We start from the raw sequence: 17,388 nt of genomic DNA, 5'->3' as shown, positions 1-17,388 counted from the left end.
CATCACTATGTGACCTTGATCATGTCACTTAGTAAGAGCTAATACTTACTGATCATTTCACTATGGGCTGTATTAACTCACACAAGTCTTAATGACATTATGAGGAAGGTACTATTATCATACCCTTTTACAGATGAAGAAACTGAGGCAGAGAGAGGTAAATAACTTGTCTCAGGTCACACACATAGTAAGTTGTGGAATGGACACTGAAACCCAGGCAGTTTGGTTCACAAGTCTACATGCTTTAAACACCGTGCTCATACAGGCTCCCTGGGCTGCATATCCTCCTCCGTAATCATAAAAAGCTGCCATACATATGGGCTTGACCAAAAAGTTTTAGTTTTTTTTCATACAATGGCTCTAGCAGTGCTTAGTTGTCCTTAACTTCATTTGAAACAATTTTGTTAGAATGAATTATGACAGCTGTCGTTATCAGTGTGCATTTAAAAAAAGCTTATCAAAATTGGTGAATTTTTGTGCAGCCATTTAAATACTGAAGATGATAAAAGATATCCAACATTTTCATCATATAATGCTTTGTTATTTTAAGAAAGGTAAAAACACAACTGAAACACAAAAAAAGATTTGTGCAGTGTATGGAGAAGGTGCTGTGATTGACTGAACGCGTCAAAAATCATCTGCGAAGTTTCTCTGTACTATTGACACTTTGGCCAAATAATTCTTTGCTGAGGGGCTGTCTTATGCATTGAAAGATGTTTAGCAGCACCCCTGGCCTCCACCCACTGGAAGTCAATAGCGGGAGATAGCCAACATACTCAAAATATCCAAATCAATAAAGTTATTGGTGAAAATGAAAAATGTGTCTTTTATTTTATGGAGAAAAATAAATAGACTTTTTGGCCAACCCAATTCATCAAAAACAATATGCGTTAACGAATAGAGTGAGTGCGGGACAGAAAGAGAGGAGAGAAAGTCAGTGTGGCAATATGTTAATGATATATCCCAGGGGGTGACTATATGAACATTCACTATAAAAACAACTTTTTTTGAAAGCTTGAATATTTTCATTATGAAATGTTGGGTAAATGGCATCAGAGATCTGTGCTGATGTATAATGCTGTGTTTAAGGTAGCCTTAACATCATGCAAAAAAGAATAAACATACAGTTATGGGGCTTTAAATGGGACACTTAGGACAAATCAGTTTATGTAGTGTTTTGCATCAAATGGGTATTTAAGTATATACAAAACACAATGGTTGCCAAAGAGAGGTATTTAATAAGTTATTGTTCTTTCCAGAACCCTCATGGAGGTCAAAATCACCTACTTGCATGGAATAATAAAAACCCTGGTCATCAACATACATTTATTAAGCTCCTAGTGCATAACTAACATACTGAGATGCCATGGATATTCAGAAGTCGAGGTTAGGTTCCCCCAACCAAAAGTACTGGTTGAGGATATAAACATCCTATTTGAAAAGAAAGAGTGTTGGACTATATCTCTAGTTCTTTTTTTCTCCAAGAAGGCCAATTCAGGAAAAGAGAATGTTTGTGGATACAATTTAAAGTATGACAAAATCTTCTTTGTATACCATGGGGAAAATGTACATAGGTAATGTGTGTATATACAATTTTATTTTATGAGATAGAACACTGTTAATAAGAATGTTATTATAGCTCCTACAATGTTATTATCTGTGTATACAAATCTCAGAGGAAGTAACTGCATAGAAGAAACTTCATCATCATCCATTAGCCCCTGAGCTGCTGCTCTGATTTAGGGGTCCCTAAGGGCTCTCTGAATTCTATTATATACTCTACTCTTTCTTGAAGGGAGGTATTTTTAGTGGAAAAAGGACTTGGATTTAAATAACACTGAACCACACCACTTTTCAGTCCTATGAATCCTTTGGATTATGCCAAGTAGAAAGTCTCTTTGTGGTGCCAGGATGTCTTTAACACCTCTCCCTGTTTAACAAAGGGACCAAGCCTCCAGCTCACAGCCTTGGCAAGTGATAACCTCAAACTAGATTTTACCTGTATTTTATTTTCCTTTCTATCTTATTTGTACAATTGCCTTCTATTTATGGCAACTGATACTGTTTTTCCACTTCGCTACAGTGACATAAAATTTCCTTTCTAAATATTTTTTGTTTAAGTAAAAAAATGAACTGTTTGAAAGACAAATAACAAGTAAGAGTATAGGTGATATAACAGAAATATAAAGGTGGTGCAGGAAAATCGAATGGTTGAGATATACAAATCTGATCCAATCCTACCATTTTACGGGTGAGAAAACTGTGGCCTAGCCCTTTCCAAGACCCCACAGCAAGTCAGTGACTGAGTGGGCTTTAAACCCATGTCTCCTGGTGCACCCCTCCACTAGATTCTCAAAGCTCCCATTCAGGTGAAGCAGCAGTGGTGGGGCCCCGGCCCCGTTGGCAGTCCCTTGTGCCTCTAAACTTGTTGTGTCTGCAACCTCCCTTGCCCAGACCTGTCCCAGCCCAGAGCGGGGATTTTTCTCCCCTCTGCTTCCATCTGTTTCATGCAGGAAAACGGAAGAAAGCTTTGCTCACTGATTGATGTCCAAGAGGATGTGGTTCCTGCATAGGAGATTTATCTCAGTCAGTCTGGCCTTCGGTGAAATAGTATCAGAGTCGGGGACAGTGTTTTGGAAATTCAGTCAGACAGTTAGGATATTCAATCAATGCCCCAGGCTGTAGCATCAAATGTGAGACATGCAGGGAAGGCTGCCTACCTAGCACACTGCCTAGCACACAGTAAGCAGTCAAGATATGGTAGCATTAGCATTTTCCTGGGCATTTTATTATCTTATTGTCATGCTAGTTTGGGTGAAGGAATCTTTTTTTGTTTGTTTTTGGGATACATTACAGATCAAAACAACAGGGTCTTTGCATACTGCCAAACAGCCTGTGCACTGCACAGCCCCAGAGGGTACCACATGTAGACTAAAAGGTGAATGTGTCCTCGGGTTGTAGAGTGTGTTGCATGCACAACTGGACTTGGCATCCGGCAGCATAATTCACTGCAAATTCCTGAAAGAGTTGGTAAATCTAAGTTCTAGCACTGATTTCTCCACTGAGGTGCTGAGAGACCCTTGGCAAGTCCCTTTCCCTCTCTGTGCCTCTGTTTCCTCCTCTGTAACAGCACCAAACATTGGTTAAGGGTCCCCTCCAGCTATAACATTTTGTAGTTCTACAGAAGCAGATTTCAATTTCTAAAGGGCTCTCATACAAAAGAGGAAATGGGCTCACTTGCCTGGCTTGAGAGGGAAGAACCGGCATGAGTGGGTTAGTGATATTAGATGGAGGTAACTTTAATTCAGTCAGAAAGAAAAACTTAATCAGAGTACCTAGCAACAAAGAAGGCAGCTCTGGAAGGTGGTGAGTTTCTTGAGGCTTTAGGAATTCAAGTAGAGATTGGGTTAAGAGAGAAACATGTACTGGGAGACATGGGTTTAAAGCCAGGATATTTCGTTTGGGGTCTTGGAAAGGGCTAGGCCACAGTTTGCTCACCCGCAAAATGGTAAGATTAGAGCAGATTTGTATATCTTAACCATTCGATTTTCCTGCACCACCTTTATATTTCTGTTATACTGCCTATATTCTTACCTGTTATTTGTCTTTCAAACAGTTCATTTTTTTACTTAAACAAAAAATATTTAGAAAGGAAATTTTATGTCACTGTTAGAGGTGGGAGGTTTGAGCACATGTCCTTTGAGATGCTTTCCAGCATGGAGATTTTATGGTTTCAAAGCTTGGTTCTATTTTCATTAACGCTAGGACGCACACACCTGGGATTGGGTCTCATCAAACCTTGCTGATAACCATTAATGCAATAACCTTGTTGGCTCTTTTCCTCTCATCCGCTAAGAGTTCCCACACATCCACATTCTCCAAACTAAACTCGGTCCCTTCAAATAGCTTTGTACATAATAATAGCCTTGCCCAGACTTGGGAGAGAAAGAAGATAGAGCCCGGGTGGGGAACCATATAAAAAAACTCAAGAGAAGAAAGCATACAAACACTCCTAGCAGGAGTACTCCAGTGACAGCTAATGCTAATTGCAAATCCTTCTTACCTATTCATTACTGCAGGTCCCGTAGGACGTCCTAGCAGCAACAGCTGTGTGGGACTAGGCTAAGTTAGTGTACACAAGGGGAAAGAATCAGGATTTCCTTTAAAATCACAACCATTTTGGCTTTTCATTAACTCTGATTGGGCACCCTCAAAGAGTGTAACTGGTTGAGACTGAACTGCATCACCTTTAAGTTGTATACACAATGTATAAAGAACAGCAAGATTTGGCAATTATCCACTTGATTAATAAGGGCATTCAGTCAGTCTTGTGAAGGTGGGGTCAGAAAACTCCCACTGTTGTCAAGAATTTCCGTGTTTCACTCTCACCTCCAAGGTGAATGAATCCGCCCCCCAAAATCAGCTTGGATGTACCTCTTAAAGACTCTATTCAGAAATTTAGCTCAGGGCAACCTTGGCTTTTTAAATAATTTAAATAAATTATCTTTTCTAGTTCCCTTCAATAGAGTGTATATTTACACAATAAAAAGGTATAAATCTCAACTGGGGGTATTTTCCTGATGGTGAAAGATATTTTGTTTGGCAAGATTCCAGAACCTTCTCTCTTGGTGACTTTCCCAGAAAGGAGCAGTAAAGCAATCTACCCAGAGGAGGAATGTCCCCCAGGGAATACAAATACACATGCTCACATTTGTACTGAACTTAGCATTTTAGGTAATGCTTTCACATAGATTATCTATTCTGATATTCCCAAACACTCTGCCAAGGGGCAGAATGAATCCCATTTCACAGATGACATAACTGAGGCTCAGGTAAAGCCACTCATCCTGAGTCACACAGCTAGAAAGAAACAACATGAGGCTAAAAAGCAAGTCCCTTCTGTCCCCTACACCTAAGTTTGCCTCCCAGACAATTACACTTGCTAAACATCAAAGAAAATTAATTTCACGGTACCTTTCTGCTTCTTGGTCTACACTCTGCTGCTTGCTCTCAAAGGTGTTGAAGCTGCTCATGTCCACATAGCCATCATTTTCATTTGCTGTAGAGAGGGCTCTGCTCTGATCTTCAAATAGCTTCGTAAATGTCCCAGCCCTCGCAGGTCTCCGGGGTGGAATCTGGATATTCTCATAATCTGAGTTCATGGCTGGAATGTTCTCATAGTCTGAGGTGTCGGCATTGGGGAATGAGATGGACCGGGGCTTGGTCAGGGGCAAAGGCAAAAAGGGGGGCCGGGAGCGGTCTTCGAAGGACTCTACTCGGGACACTGTCCTGCTGAAGGGGACACCTTTCCTCTTACCATCCCTGTAGAAAATGAGAGAGGATGGTGATTCGGAAGCCCGGAGCTTGCCAGTCCGGGCCTTAAGCTGAGGGGAATTACTGAGGCTCCTGCGGTCAATTTCCAGAAGCCGGGAAGGCCCGTGATAGCTGGATTCTGAAGAGGACCTGGAGGAAGACACGTTGACATCCACATGCACTTTGTTCTCCGTCTTCTTCTTAAAAGTCAGAGCCAGGAACCGCTTAAAGGACGACTTCTTCTTCTTGCTGTGCTTGTCTGGGGGCTCATTCTCAATCAGGAGTGAGGGAGAGCTCTTTGTGATGGGCTTCTTGGTGATGCAGGCCAGGTCGAAAGGTGGTGGGATGTCAACCACAGAAGACGGTGTTGAAGTGCCACTGGACGGCAGGTGGTTCCTCTGGGAGAAACTCCCAGAGGAGCCAATCACACAGGGTAGAGAGAGGTTGTCATCTTTCCTTTTGATTCGATGGTCATCTAAACCAGGTGCCTCAGGCTCTCTGTACACGGAGACAGGGATCTCTCGGCCTTCCACAGAGAATGAACGAGGGTAGAGAGTGAAGGCTCTGGGTTTTGCTGGTAAAGCCCTGCTGGCTTCCAGTGACTTCCCCTCCAATGACAGAACCATCTTTCTTGCCTCCTCAGTGGTACCTCCAATGCCAATGGCTGACAATGAGACAGCTTCTGGTCCAGTTTCTTCTGGGACAGTTTCTGGGACATAGCCAGCCACCTTCCCAGAGTGTGGCCTGGCCCTTGAGATGATGTTCTTCCTGTCAATGGGGACCAGGCCACCCTCAGCATCAGAGTCCACTTCTTCCTTTGAGCCATAATTGCTCAGTGCATCTGATGCAGCCTGTGTCTCAGGATTTTCTCCCTCTCCAGGCTCAGCCCCGCACACCAAGTCGACTCCCATCTCATAGGGGTTGGTGAGCGCATCGTCTGTGGCATTCTCATCCTCTGGCAAGACCACCACATCAGGGACAGAGAGGCCCTCCCCAGTGCCATCCTGCAGGGAACCACGCTGGTCACACAAAGTTCCAGCCACGGTGTCCTGGTCTGCACGTTCTCCTGACTTTGCTTCCTGCTCTGACTCTAAGCCTTTTACTGACTCGGAAAAAGAAGAGTAGCTTTCACTACAGAAAGAGGTGCTCTCTGTAGGAAAGAACTCATAAGGACTTCCAGAGAGTGAAGTCACGAAGTCATCCATACAGTCATTCTCAAAAGGAATGATCTGGCAGCTCTCCTCAGCAGGTTCAGTGTCTTCACCTTCTCGAGCATCCTCTCCCTCCTCTTGGGTGACTGCTGCCATTTCTTCCTGGTCAGTTTTCTCGTCTTGGTCAGGTGGTTCATCCTGGTTGCTACCACCTAAGGCATCTTCACAATCCTCCTCAGAGATGTCACGGCTATCTGTGACTTCCTCCACCTCCCGGATGCCTGTGGCCAATCCCTCATTCTCCAGGAGTTCCTCATTGGCATCTTCAGCTTTTCCCTCGGTGGGGCTCTCAGAATCCGCACACTCATCTGGTGCCCTTGGTTCTGCATTGGTACAGTCTTCCTTATCATCCTCCTCTGCCTCCCTGGGTGGCCCAGGGGGCCCAGGTTCCTTGCCAGGTGCTTCTGAACACTCTAAATTGACTTGAGTTAGAATGACATCACTTGGAAAGACTGCCTCTCCATCCCAAGGGCCCCTGTCCTCACGGTTGTACATGTTGTGTTCTTCTATCAGCTTCTCTTCCTCCTCATTTGGAAGCCTCTGCTCCTCTGCCCCAGACTCTTGGGCACAATCATCAGCCCCCACGTTCTCAGGGAGGGAGGTTACACCTTCATCAGCTTCTCCACTCAGCGCCACTTCAGCTGGGGCTGCCACTTCCTCAGCAGCTCCTGTCCCCTCCTCCTCACTTCCCTCTTGGGGTTCATCTTCCCCAGTGGCATCTGGAGGCACCATGACTGCATTCTCCACAGAGTCCCCATCCCTGGGTTCATCCTCTCTTGGTGGAGCCCTGGGGACCACAATGTAATCCTCATCAGCCTCAGCCTCGGAGCACTCCAGGTTGGACTGCTGCTCTTCATACAGCCCCCTGTCTACACAGAGCAGCTTCCCATTGCTGCATTTGTTCAAGCTGTTGATCATGTACACACTGGCTCTCCACTCGTTAGGAGTATCCAGCCTGGGCTTAGGGGCGATGGGTGGTTTTGGGCCCCTTGACATGGAGTTGGGACTGTGAAGACTGTCGGGCCTGGGTGATGAAGGGAATTTGGGCGCCGTCCCTGGTGTGAGGGGACTGGTGGTCTTTGGCTTGGGAGCAACTGGTGGTTTTGGTGAATCTAAAGGATAAAAATAGAGAAAAGAAGGAGAAAAAAAGTATAGTTATCTTTATTTCCACTCCTTATCATTTTTGAGACAGCATTGAAGATAGTTCCCCAATCCATGTGAACCCAATCTACTATGCTTTTGTCTTAGGTCTATGTCTCCACCATCACCTTTAAAATTCCCGACCTTCCACTAAAGATCTGTTCTGTAAACATAGTAGCTAGACCTTTCTTCTATACACAGTCCTGCTAACAAAACCCAATGAATGACATCTTGTACTCATCAAACAAAGGTGTCCAGATAATTGCACTCATTCATTCAACAACTATTTATTAAACATTTTCTATGTGCCAGGTACCCAGTAGACAATGTTGAACTTGACAGTCACCATCCCTGCTGCCATTCAATAGGGCTTACATTCATTCTACAGTTAATTCATTGCATCTATTTGCATAGCACTGTAAACAGTAGGGTCTTCTAGGATCTAAAAGAAAACACCTCTGCTGACTACTCACAATTGAGTTATGGAGACAAGACTAGCAGCACAACTGGAGGACAGAGCTGTACACCCTTGAAATATTATAACTGAGTAGTCATTATCTCTTTCCCTCAAGAATGGCACACCCACAGCTTGTGGCAGTGATGTATTGCATGATTCCCTTGAGGGTCACCTCTGAATTCTACATGGCGCAGACTGCTGTCCAGCTAAGTGCCCTGCATCCAAATTTTATAGCATCTGAATTTCATGGGAGAAATGATATGGTATTTCACAACATGGATGTTTGTAAAATGCCTCTTCCCTTGTAAATGGTGAGGATATATTAACCATAGCTGAATAAAAGATGTGGTACAAATGGTACATGCAATAGGAGTTCAAGCGTTGCTATAGCTAGGGGAGGCCTCTTGCAGAAGAAATTTCATCTAAATTTTGCAGTATGGAAGGGATCTGGACAAGTATAGGGTCAAGAGAGTAGTCACCAACTTCCAAGTTCAGCACCTCTCCTACCACAAGCCAGCCCATGCCTCCTGCCTGATTCTCTGAGCCCCTGGGTACATTTCGGTCAGAGTGAGGAAAGCAGATTTCCAGGAATGCAACTCCATCCTGACAAGCCCATTTCAAAAAACCTGCCTGGTTCTCCATTGCCCATGGATTAGCATGTATCAGTCTCACTTCAGCTCAGTCTCTCCTCCCAGTTCCATCCCCACTAAGGCTTGGGTTTGACACAGAGCAGCTTCAGACTGCCAGCTTGGTTGTGACAGAAAGAAGGTGGAGCAGAGGGCCTGGAGGTCTGTCAGCAAACTCTTCTCCTCCCCATGCATCTGACTCTCAGGTGAATCCTTGGAAGCATCTAACCCCAGTCGAATCTAATCCAGGGCTGTCTGACAGAGATATAATGTAAGCCACATTTATATTTACATAGTAATTTTCATTTTCTCAGAGCCACAAAAAGTAAAAATGGAATAGGTGGAATTAATTTTAACAATACAGTTTTTGAACTCAATATATCTAAAATATTATTTTGAATATATCACGTAATCAGTGAATCATGTTTGGATCAACATGAAATCAAAATACAAGTTATTTGAGAGTCTTTTTTGAACTGAGTGTATTTTGTACATACAGCATGTCACAGTCTCAAGTGCTTAGTAGCCACATGTGGCCAGTGGCCATGGTATACTGGTCAGCACAGCTCTGACATGAGACATCTCCATGAGACTGTCTCATTGACACCTCAATTTCAAGATGTCTGAAGCCAAAGTCAATAACATCTCCCCAAACTGGGAGGACTATGTTAAATTCAGCTGAGGCCCCAAAGGAAAGAAAAAAAGGCCTGGGGTAGTAATAATGCAGGGTTATAAAGCCCATGCACTCTGTTCCTAAAAGGGTTTCATTTCAGAGATCTTTTAGTTATACTTTGCACATATGAGTATGTCTAACAAATTTGGTTGCCTGGTCTCCCAATGTATAGCTAATTAGAAGGGATAGGGGAAGAAAGTTAGAGCGGGAACACTGCCAGCTGTAAGATGTGGTAGCTGTGAGCGGGAAAGAGAGAGAAGAGACACAGCTGTCAAAGTATCCACTGTTAACATACCCACAGCATCAACCTCCTAACCCATACCTACATTATCTGCATAAATGCCCAGGCCTTCCAGTCACAACCAGATAACAACCCGGAGTCTTCAAGATGTAATCTGTGACTTCCCAACTCCTTGTTTCCATAAGCAATCAAGTATATCCTCATTTAGAAAAATGTCTGTCCAGATAAAGAAAAACAAAAACAAAAACCACCACCCAAATTTGGGGTTTAAACAACTAAGCTCACTGTGTAGTAACAGAGTGGGCCTTCGGAGCCTGGCTGATCTGGGTTCAAAATCTGACTTTGCCACTTATAAGCTATGAAACTGAGCCTCAATTCCCTCATTTATAGAATAGGTACAACAGTCACACCTACTCTCAAAGAGCTGTTATGAACATTAAAAGATATATATTAGCGTGGCTCAGTTGGTTGGGTGTCGTCCCGCAAAGTGAAAGGTTGCCAGTTTGATTCTTGGTCAGGGTACACACCTGGGTTGTCGGTTTGGTTCCTGCTTGGGGAGCATATGAGAGGCAACTGATCAATGTTTTTTTCTTACATCGATGTTTCTCTCCCTCCTTTTCTCCCTCCCTTGCCCTCTCTCTAAAAATAAATCAATAAAATCTTTTAAAAAAGGTATATATTAAAAGTGCTTAGAAGCAAGCTTTCACATAGGAGTACTCAATAAGTGGTAGCTATTATTATTCTAATCAAGTCAGTCTTTGCCTATCCCATATCTCTCCCTGGTATAAATCTTGCTCTACACTGATATACACTATTATGTAATATTAGCTTCACACTCTCAACATCAGGTGTCAGGTACTGGCATGAAATTATTCTTTGGGGGCGAAGACTCTCATTTCTCATCCATAACAGGTGGCATTTCACATGGGCACCATGAGACCTGACAGAGGGACAGAAAGGCCATGAAAAATGACCATCACCTTGGCTGCATCACCCCCACACCCACCCCATCCTTTATCCAATCAAGCTATTGATCTGTGGGCGCCATCTCCCCGGGAAAGGTTACAGTGGGCGTCTGAGGTGTGATCCTGCAAGAAAATGCCTTACTCATAGAGCCCTTAGGAATGGTAAGTATGCAGCACCTGTGCCCTGCTTCCAGCTCTGAGATCAAAGGGTGCCAGAATCATAGAGGTCTCATTGAAAGATGGGGAAACTGAGGCACAGACAGGTCAGATGACTGGCATGGAGTTACTCAGCAAATCTGGAGCAGGGCGCAGATAGAATGTGGGTTTCTTGCTGCAGTCAGGTGAACCACTGACTTGACCCTTTTGCCACTGAGCATTTCCTCTACAGGGGAGACTCAAGACTCTCAGCTTCCAGTGAGGCAGAGGAGAGAAAAAATATAGGGATATTGAGGCCAAAGAAACCAGGAACAGCTAGCCAGGTAAGAAATTTACATAAGGCTGAATCCAGAGCTCAAAAGTACTAACTAACTAAGTGAATGACTTTCATTTGCTCCCATCCAATTTCCTTTAATCCAACTCCATTAAACAGATATTTATTGGGCACCTACAATGTGCCAGGCACTCATCTAGAACCTGTGGGTACATCAATAAACAAACAAAGACGCTGCCTTTCAGGCACCTTATCTTCTATTGGTGAGATATATGCAAATGTAAAGGGTATCTTACATATTGTATGTTAGATGATCACTAAATCTATGAAAAAAGATTTGGAGTTGAGGATTTTTGCAACTTTAACTAGAGTGATCAGGATAGGTCTCACAGAGAAGATATCACAGCAAAGACTTGAAAGAGGCGAGGGAAGCCAGGACTTATTATACCTGGCATGCTGAAGGAGCTAAGAGTGGCTGGAGGGAAGGGAGCAAGAGAGAAGGAGAAGCAGGAGGTGAGGTCAGAGGGGCTGTGGGGAGGGTATAAATTATGAAGGGCCTTAAGAGGAAAAAGGACATGGTCATTATGGCTAATATGTTGAAATTAATAGAAATGTTGAGGATGAACACAGAGAGATCTGTGAGGAGCTCTTGCAATAATCCAGGCAAGAGATGATGGAGGTTTAGACCAAGTTGGTAGCAGTGGAAATGGTCAAAGAGTCAGATTCCAAATAGGAAGGTAGAACTGGTGGGATATACTGACAATCTGAATATGGGGTATAAGAGAAAAAGAGAAGTCAAGGACAACACCAAGGTTTTGAGATGGAGCAACTGGAAAAGTAGAATTGCTAATAACTGAGCTGGAGAAGCATGCATGTGCTAGCGAGGGAAACAAGAATTTCAGTTTGCACATGTTTGATTTAAATTACCTTTCACATGCCATGGTGGGCCCTTGGGTATTCCAGTCTGGGAGAGTTATGGCTGGAGGTACTCATCACAGAGATGGAAGTCAAGGCATGAACCTGGTGAGATCACTAAGTGAAGGACTGTGGACTGAGAAAATAGCAGGTCCAAGAAGGGAGAGAGAAGGAACCAGCAAAGAAGACTGAGGACAGCAAAGGAAATGAAGGGAGTATGAGAGCTTCCAGTTCTGCTCACAAAAAAGAACCAGACAGAGCCCCTGCTCTTGGCACTAAGTTATCTGGGTCTCAGACTCACTCTGCCTGGAGAAGTCTCAGAGAAGAGATAGCACTGGGATGCATGTTGAAGGACGGGGAGGATTTCACAACTGAAAAGGAGGTTGAGTATCCTCAGCAGGGGGAACAGAGTGTGAAGAGGCCCAGAGGCAGTTCAATGCAAAGCCCTTGGGAGTGTAGGAGAGTCCCATTTGGCTGCGCTTAAATATCATGGGGGTAGGAGGATTAGAGGATAAATCAGAGCTGGGGGTTCCTCCTCTGGGTTAAATTTAACTTCTAACTACCCAGAACCCAGCATGGATGGTGTTGCTGTCTCCTGACTCCTTTGGCTGCTGCATGAAACTTCTCTCTCCCTGTATCACAGGGTCTGGGGTTTATGACCTCCACAGTCTGAGTTATCAATTCCCTGGACCTCCTGGCAATTTGCTATGCCTGAGGATAACCTGAATGTAAGTACCCTTCAAGACAAGATGCCAAGAGTTAACTGGTGGTGGGTGGGGGGCAGGGGGTGGGTAGGGGAACTACAGTGACAGGAGGAAGAGATTTTTAACAGCTTCTGGTGATAGAAATCATCCTCAGCCAGCCCTGGGTACCAGTATATATTTTCTTTCTCTATTTTAATTAAATATCTGTCACTCACACATTCATGCTTGCTGTTCCCTTGTCAGCTATGTAGAGGTTCAATTAGAAGGGGTGTTGGAAGAAGTACTGGAATAGGAGTTAAGAGCTCTGATCTCCACTCCTGGTTCTATCTGTAACTGGAAGCAAGTCCCTTCTCCCAGAGCCTCAGTTTCCTATCTGTAGAGTGAGAGGACCACACCAGTTGGTGCCTGGTCTGCTCTGGCCGACTACAGCCTATTAACTCACAGCTCTTTTTATGTCCCCTGATATCCCTGTCTTCAGTCCCTGAGTCTGTTTCAACTGCAGTTCACTATACTCTCCCTGGAACTCTCATAACCATATGTTCCAAGAGTAATTATCTTCCAATTTCACCTTCCAATTGCATCTTAATTTAACTTTCATTCCTGGGTGACTGCTGGAATGTCCACACCAAGCCTGATGATTTCTAATTAGGCTGCTGTTAAGCTAGTCCAGTGATCCACGACAGGGCTTTTACTGGGAAGACAGCACGGGAAGAGGTGGAAGAGCACGAGTCCCAGGCTCAGCTAGACCTGGACTTCAACCCCAGCTCTGCCACATGTCAGCTGTGTGATCTTGGGCACATCACTTTGCCTCTCTGAGCCTCAGTTTCTTTCTTAGTAACATGGAAGAAATACCCCCTTTTTTCTTAAGGCTGTTGAGAAGTTCAAGGGAAATAATAGACATAAGATGACTAGCAAAGTCAACTGACAAACATTCCCTGTGTACCTACTGTGTGTTAGACACTGGGTAAAAAAACAGGCTCTAAAATTGGACAGTCTGTGTTTCAATCCTATAGTGGCTCCCCATTAAGTCAGTGACCATTAAGCTCTGTTTCCCATCTATGACATGGAGATAGCAAGAGTACTCGCCTATCAAGTCAATGTGAAAATCAAATTGATACACGTAAAATACTTAAAGCAGTACCTGATTCATAGTAAGTACCCAATAAATACTAGGAAGTATTTATCGGTTACTTATAATGTGACAGACACCATTCTAGGCACCTTACGTGTTTTATTTTATTGAAGCATGAGAACTCAATGTCCAAGACCTCATTATTCCCATTTTTCAGATGAAGAAACGGAGGCACAGAGAGGCTAAATAACCTGCTCAAGGTCACATAAAAGAATATGGTGGTTTTGAGATTCAGTCCCATGGGGTCTGTGAACCACTATGCTGCATGATCAGGAAATCCGGAGCATGGCTCGCAGAAGTCATTATGTGAGGTTTCTATCATTGCCATCACACAGAAAAAGGAACCAGGTTTATGCTGGAGACAAGTTACTAGATGGCTGAACCTAAGAGTGGCAACCGCTAAGATTTACTGGGACCAAACTGGCCCCTCAGTTTATTCCGGCTCATTCCATCCCCCAGATTGCCAGAGAAGGAAGGGCTTGCCCAAGCAGGGAAACGTGGGAAAACTGGAACCGCTCTCACCATTGTTTTAAAGCGAGTTTTATTAGGAGTGTAGGAAAAAGCTAGCCTGGCTCTGTCCAGGCTATGCCAGAACAGGCAGGAGGCGACCTTCTTCCTCCAAGGAGTGGCTGGCTGGGTGCTGGGATCCACTCCAGCCTTTTCCAGTCCCACAAAGTGGCACCCCTGCTTCTACCTTCCCCCAATCCTGTGACCTACACTCTGACTTTCCAGGTGTCCACCGAGTCAGCAACAAAAGGGCCTGGACACAGGGAGGTGGCTGCTACATTCCTAAGTCCCAAAGTGGCTCCTTTATTTTTTCAGGTCAGTCCAGCCAATGTCGCCTGTCTGCACCTCACTCCTAAAACAATGACTTTTTCATTTTAAAGAGTTTAAAAAGAAAAAACCAGTAACACACACATGCACACACAGCAGCAGCAACAGCAGCAGCAGGATATGGTTCTAAGACAGTCAAAATGGTGGCTTCCTGTTTCTTTAGGGATATCTGTTTTGGAGTATGGCTTCAGACAAGGGTGTTGGTTGGGGATCGGACTGCCTTTGCTTAAATCCAAGAGAAAAAAAAAGGGGGGGGGGGAGTGACAATCGCTCCTTGGCAGGCAGATGAAGCAAGTTAGCTGGGACTCTTCCCTTGCTAACTCTTTGAGGGAACTTTCTGTCTTCCCTGTGGATGGAGCCAGGAATCCCAGGAACTAGATTCCAGGCACCGCCCATCTCTGAGTCTCAGTCGCTAAATCTGTTAAATGGCATTCCTCTGGAGAGATCGCTAATATTTACAGTCAAACGCATTCTGGACTGCAAAGAATCGCTGAACTGGCGAGTCAGACTCACAGGGCAGAGACGTGAGGGATGGGAGGGAACGCCTGGAGTGCGGGTCAGCCTCGACCAGGAGCGACCCCTTGGCTTTCGGTCTCCTGGGGAGGCACAAAGTGGGCCGGGGCCGGGGCCAGGGCGCTGCCGTGGAGGGGCGTGCTACAGGGAGAAATGATTTAGGGTTTTTTAGTTCTACGGGGAGAGTAAGCTCCAAGTCTCGGGGTCTGGAGAGAGAGAAAGGAGCAGGAAATCTCCTAAGGGTGAGCCGCCGAGTGATGAAGGACCAGGAATAGACCCCGGTGTGGGAGAGGCAAGGATGGATCCCGTGTGCCAAGAGGGGTCCCTGAGGGGCCAGCGAAGGTCTGGCTGGGACTCCGAGGAGTGGGGTGAGGGTGTAGGGGCGCAACCAGGTTGCGAAAGGAGCGTCTATCTTCGTTATCGAGGGAACCCTCATTCTAGGGGCCGCTGTGGGAGTGGGATGACGCCGTTGGCAGCCAGGGTGCGGCCTTGCCGAGACTGAGGGGGTGTCCCTGAGGCGGGACGACTAGGATAGGGGCCCCAGATTATTCTCAGCCTCCTCGGTAAGGGGACTCTGGACCCGCCCATATCTCGACAGAAGCCCCGCAGAGTAGGAAAGATCGGGGAATTCTCGGCCGTCGCTCCAGGCGCTCCGCGGGCTTCAACTTGGAGCTTATAGCCAGGGTCCCCTCGCGAGCAGCCTTGGCCCGCGAAGTCGCGCGAAGCCTCCTACCTGCTCTGTTCATCTTCCAGCTCGAGAAGCCCGGGGCCGCCCGTCGGTCCGTCCGTCAGTCCGAGCTCCAGTCCGCACCGTGCCTCACTCCATAGTCCCTCCGCGGGTCCCGCACCCCCTGGCGCCCGCCCCGCCCCCCGGCGCGCGCCTTACTTCTTGAGGGGCGCAGGGCCAGTAGGGGCGCGGGGTGCTGGGCACAAGCCTCCAGGGCTGGGCGGGGCCGAGGAGGGGGCACGAGCGCCGGGCGAGCGAGGCGACAGCCGGGACAGCGCGCGGCGTCCCGTTCACTCGTACTCAGCGCGGGGCGCTGGGCAGTAGGGGCGCGGGGCGCGAGCCTCCGGGGCTGGGCGGGGCCGCGCGGGCAGGCGGGGAGGGGGCGCTAGCGTGCCGCGTGGGGGGCGGTGGCCCGAGCAGCGCGCGGCGTCGCGTCCGCTCCGAGCTCCCGGCTCCGCGCCGGGTTCGCTGCGCTCTGACCGCGACCCCTCTGTCAGCGCTCCGCTGTTGCCGCCGCGCCTCCGCCCCCTCCTAGACGTTTCCTCCCGCTCCCGAAGAGGAAAGCTTTTTTTCCCCTTTCTGCTCTGTCAGGGATCGAGGGAGCCGAGGGGCGAGGCGTCCCCGTGCACATTTAAAGGGACCGTGGCCATGGGGACTCGGGGAGCCACGTGAGGTTCAAGGGACTACCATCGAGGCAGGGGCAGAACCGGCGAGTTGGTCTTCTGGGGACTTCCTCGTCCCGTTGCAAACGGACCGTCCATCTTTATTTTCATTTTCATTTACATTCATTCAGTACTGCACTAGGCTCTGTGCTGAGCGCCCAACAAGACAGCCCCAAATTCTTGCGCTCGTGGAGCTTAGATGGAAAATACAAATGCGCCAACCACCATGGAAACTGTTAAAAATGCAGATTTCTTGGGATCCTCCCCAGATTTGCTGAATCAGAAGTCCTGTGTTTAACAAACCTCTAAGGTCCTTCTGATGCAAGCTGAAGTTTGAGAACCACTGCAGTAGAGGACGGGTGATCGAGAAAGGCCTCCCAGAGGAGGTGATGTTGAAAGAGAGACCTGGTTGATGAGGATTCTGTTTTTGTTCACTCACCGCTTTGTGTGACCAGCACCTCCCTGAGACCAGGTCTAGTGCTGGGCAATACGGATATCCCCACCAAGCCTCCACCTCCAGCTCCCATTTGACTGTTCATGCCAACATAGGCAGATAGTTCTGCTTCCCAGGACAAAGTGCTAGGATGGGGACAGGAATGCCACAGGAACTTATGGGTACCCTGAAGCGGCTCTGAAGTGGAGGGGCTTCAAGCAAAGGAAGGGCGGTTTGTGTAAAGGGAATGGCTTGGACTAAGATTTGGAGGTGTGAAAAGGCATGGCCTGTTTGGGGAGACTGAGGTGGCTGGCTTGGGGAATAGAGGGTGGTAGTGTCCCAGTATGAGGTACAGAGGGCCAGAGTGAAAGATGCTCTGATTGCCATTCTTTCTGTCAGGTGGTCCCAGATA

General features: G+C 46.5%; 1 protein-coding gene across 1 annotated transcript in view; it reads right to left on the bottom strand.

Annotated features, from left to right (window-relative positions):
- Nucleotides 1-16,187, bottom strand: part of FGD5 (FYVE, RhoGEF and PH domain containing 5) — a 109,577-nt gene extending 93,390 nt beyond the window's left edge. Inside the window, exons 1-2 of the mRNA XM_054595205.1 lie at nucleotides 15,888-16,187; nucleotides 4,975-7,636 (exon numbers count right to left, since the gene is read on the bottom strand). Of these exons, the coding sequence (XP_054451180.1) occupies nucleotides 4,975-7,636; nucleotides 15,888-15,900 (2,675 nt within the window). The 5' untranslated portion in view covers nucleotides 15,901-16,187. The remainder of the gene's footprint in view (nucleotides 1-4,974; nucleotides 7,637-15,887) is intronic.
- Nucleotides 16,188-17,388: the final 1,201 nt, after the last annotated feature.

Source organism: Pteronotus mesoamericanus, unplaced genomic scaffold (genome assembly GCF_021234165.1).
Source record: "Pteronotus mesoamericanus isolate MK-2021 breed Mesoamerican mustached bat unplaced genomic scaffold, CSHL_Meso_final scaffold_54, whole genome shotgun sequence".
Classification (NCBI taxonomy): domain Eukaryota; kingdom Metazoa; phylum Chordata; class Mammalia; order Chiroptera; family Mormoopidae; genus Pteronotus; species Pteronotus mesoamericanus.
This window is presented reverse-complemented; position numbering and strand designations above follow the sequence as displayed.